Source organism: Gossypium hirsutum, chromosome D06 (assembly GCF_007990345.1).
Source record: "Gossypium hirsutum isolate 1008001.06 chromosome D06, Gossypium_hirsutum_v2.1, whole genome shotgun sequence".
Classification (NCBI taxonomy): Eukaryota; Viridiplantae; Streptophyta; class Magnoliopsida; order Malvales; family Malvaceae; genus Gossypium; species Gossypium hirsutum.
This window is the reverse complement of record NC_053442.1, coordinates 23,985,388-23,988,660: the sequence shown is the minus strand read 5'-3', so window position 1 is coordinate 23,988,660 and position 3,273 is coordinate 23,985,388. Positions and strand designations below refer to the sequence as shown.

General features: G+C 32.5%; 1 protein-coding gene across 1 annotated transcript; it reads right to left on the bottom strand.

The window, feature by feature from the left end:
* Positions 1-2,398: 2,398 nt before the first annotated feature.
* Positions 2,399-3,273, bottom strand: LOC121218328 (uncharacterized). The gene has a single exon (XM_041095417.1). It carries the CDS (start codon positions 3,091-3,093, stop codon positions 2,590-2,592), a length of 504 nt encoding a protein of 167 aa, XP_040951351.1. The 5' UTR covers positions 3,094-3,273; the 3' UTR covers positions 2,399-2,589.

The following is a 3,273-nucleotide window of genomic DNA, read 5'->3' as shown; positions in this document are numbered from 1 at the left end:
TGTGTGTGAAAAGCCTTCTTTTAAGGCTTTTTTTTTTCTTACCCTTTCAATGATGTGCCTTCGTAATAATAATGATGACAATAGAGTGCTTTTCTAATTCAACCTTAATGTTTTTGGTTTAAAAAAATGGATGTCAAATTTTTAGTTAACATTAATTAGGAATTCCATCCCTAAACCTCTTTATCCCAGTCATGCATCTTAAAAATAGGGGAAGACCTCCCTAAGTCTCGATGAGAATTACAGCTAAATCTAAGCTAGAATAATAGATAGCATTGTGGAGAGGGGTCATGGCCGGGCACCCCACCCCATCCACTCTGGATCCGATTAAGATTTACAGACAGCCTGGCTTTATATTCATATCTATATTTTTTTATAATTAAATTTAAATATAAAAATTATTTCTTTTGAAATAGGATATTCACTCTACAAGTCTTCATGGGTTAGGTTGGGTTGGGTTGGGTTGGACCCATGCAAAGTATTCAAACTCAAAATTTTAAGTTTGAGCCTGACCTGGCTTATTTTTGCCTAGCCTGACTAGAGGTGTTCATGGGCCGGTTCGGGCCCAGAAAAAATTTTTAGCCCGGGTCCTAGGCCCGGGCTCGGCCCGACCCGAAATATAGGCCTAGAATTTTAAAAATTAAAATAAAAATTAAAAAAGTATTTTTAAAAAATTTTAAAATTAAAAAAAGTATTTTAAAAAAAGTATTTTAAAAAAAATTTAAAATTAAAAAAATTTTAAAAAAAGTATTTTAAAATTAAAAAAATAAAAAAAATAAAAATATTTATTATTTGGGCCGGGCCAAGCCGAGCCTGGGCCCGGGCCAAAAAAAGTGATACCCGAGGCCCGGCCCGTTTTTTAATCGGGGCCTCGTTTTTTTGCCCAAGCCCATATTTCGGGCCTATATTTTTACCCAAACCCTCTCACATTTCGAGCGGGCCGTCGGGCCGGGCCGCTCGGCCCATGAACACCTCTAAGCCTGACCCACCCATATTTGAATTTTTTAGATTATTTTTTATTTAAAATTAATTTTTAAAAAAAATATAATGCACTAAAATAAATTGAAATAAAAGTTTTCTAACATATTAAAAAATATTTAAATTAAAAAACACTACTATAAATATAATAAATATTTTATTACATTAAAAAATACAAATAAATGTAATAAATATTTTATTGTATTAAATATAAATTTTAAAATTTTATACTTTTAGTTAGGTTATTTAGTTGCGTAAATTTTTTTTTTCAAATTTTGAATAATGAATTTAATTGTTATTAGATTAGTTATTTAATATAAATATAAATAATATAGTATTTTTTATAACATAATATATTCAAGCCTGGTCGAGTTAAGCTCAGTCCTTTTCTAAACCTAATATTTTGTTCAAGCCTTCTTATTTTTCGAGTAAATTTCGCTGTGCCTTGAATAGGCGAAAGGACTTTTGAAATATGGATTGCCACTCTAATTTGACCTTTTATGGAAGTTTGGACTTTGGAGATCCCCAAAATCTCCTTTGTCTGTTTTCAAATAGCGTACCTAACTGTAATGGGCAATTGGAATAGAATTAAATCAGTATAATTTTATTTTTAGTCCTTCTATTATGATTAAATTTAAGATTTAATCTCATTTTTAATTTGATATAGTTTAGTTTTTCTAAAATTAAAATTTTGATTTTTAATTTGTTACTAAGGCTTTGTTCACCTCTTAGCCTTATTAGTTTCAAAATTTTCTAATTTACTTTCAATAAAAGAGTAGGGGTCACATTGAATAAATGTGTAAATATTGAGGGCTAAATTTATTATTATATATTATATATGAACACCAAATTTTAATAGAGGGGCAGTTTTGCTCACTTATCTAATGTACAAGAGCTAATTTGCTCATTTTTTTAGTAGAAGAGCTTTTATGGTACTTTTACTGGTGTTATATCGATAATTGTGTTAGTAGTTAGTAAAAATTAAATTAAACCAAAATATCATGTGTAAAATTACACAAAATAGAAGTCCACATATAATAATGTACGTTGAACCAAAGTTCATTTGTAATTTTGCATTTTATCCCTTCTTTTATAAGAAAAAATTGATTGAACTCGTAAAATTTTAATGAGGCATGTAGTAACTTACATGACAGTTCACGCATACTTAATAAAACTTCATAAAAATTTTAAAAGAACCATCTACATCAACAATAAAGTAAACATAAATTGTAATACGGTATACACAAGATACCATGTCAACACCGTTTAAGTTTTTAATAGTCCAGTGAGTTTTGTTTTAACAAAAAGTAATATAACTGACGATTGAAGATCGAGGAATAAAGTAATTTTAAAAGAGAAAAAAGGGGTTAAAAACCAAAGTGATAAAAGAATAGGAGGTAAGATTGTAATTATGCCAAACAAGTAACTACACCCAAACAAACCGATTTTCATTAACATTTATCATTCATATGACGATTATGAACAATGTACAAAAAGAATGGTCTTACTCAACAATTCAGGGCAAATAAACTTATAAACCAATGTAATGGTAAAATTTCTTTTTGACCCCCTCAAAAAAATTATATTAAATTTAAGCCCCCAACCTCTCTCTCTCTACCCTTTGTTGATCCCACATGGAGCTGCAAATCTAGCAGAGAAATCAAGGAAAGCAGCATCAGCTTCTCTATGGATCCCTTCATCGAAATTGAGTTCATAGCTCTGAATATCATACTGCATCTTCATCGTCGACCTCCTTTTTTTGTTGGCTCCATAAACGCTGAACCTTCGTATGAAATTCTTCCACTTGGGCCCTGCCAATACCTCCGATACCTCTTTCAGTTCCTTGGCTTTCCTCTTCAACCAGCTTTCTTTTGCCTCTTCTTGTTGCAGCAAGTACCCCTGCCCTTGGAGCCGGAACCGCCACCGGAAAAGTCCCCGGAAACAACCGCAGCCGAAGGACGAATCCGGGTCTTCGAAATCTTGGGAGTAGTCTTCGTTTCCGTCGTTTCTTAATGGCCAGGTTTCTTTGGCGTGGGTTGGTTTTTCTTGTGGTGCGGCGGCCATGGGAGGATGATTTTTGAGAGCAAAGAGGAATGCAGGGATTATAAAAAGAAACATCCAAAGCCACAAAAACCGGCATTTGCCGTCCAATTTACAGCTCACTTGCTTTTAAGCCAATGCGGATCCAGCTGCTACTTGACCGTTAAAAGGGGCCAGAGCCTAATCTTTATTTTAATTTGTCCTTATGTCAATTAATTTCTTGCTGTTGGGATGACTTTAAATAAATTTGTATTCTTT

Coding starts and splice junctions, on each gene's coding strand:
- LOC121218328 (XM_041095417.1), bottom strand. CDS start 3,093: ATGTTTCTTTTTATAATCCCTGCATTCCTCTTTGCTCTCAAAAATCAT.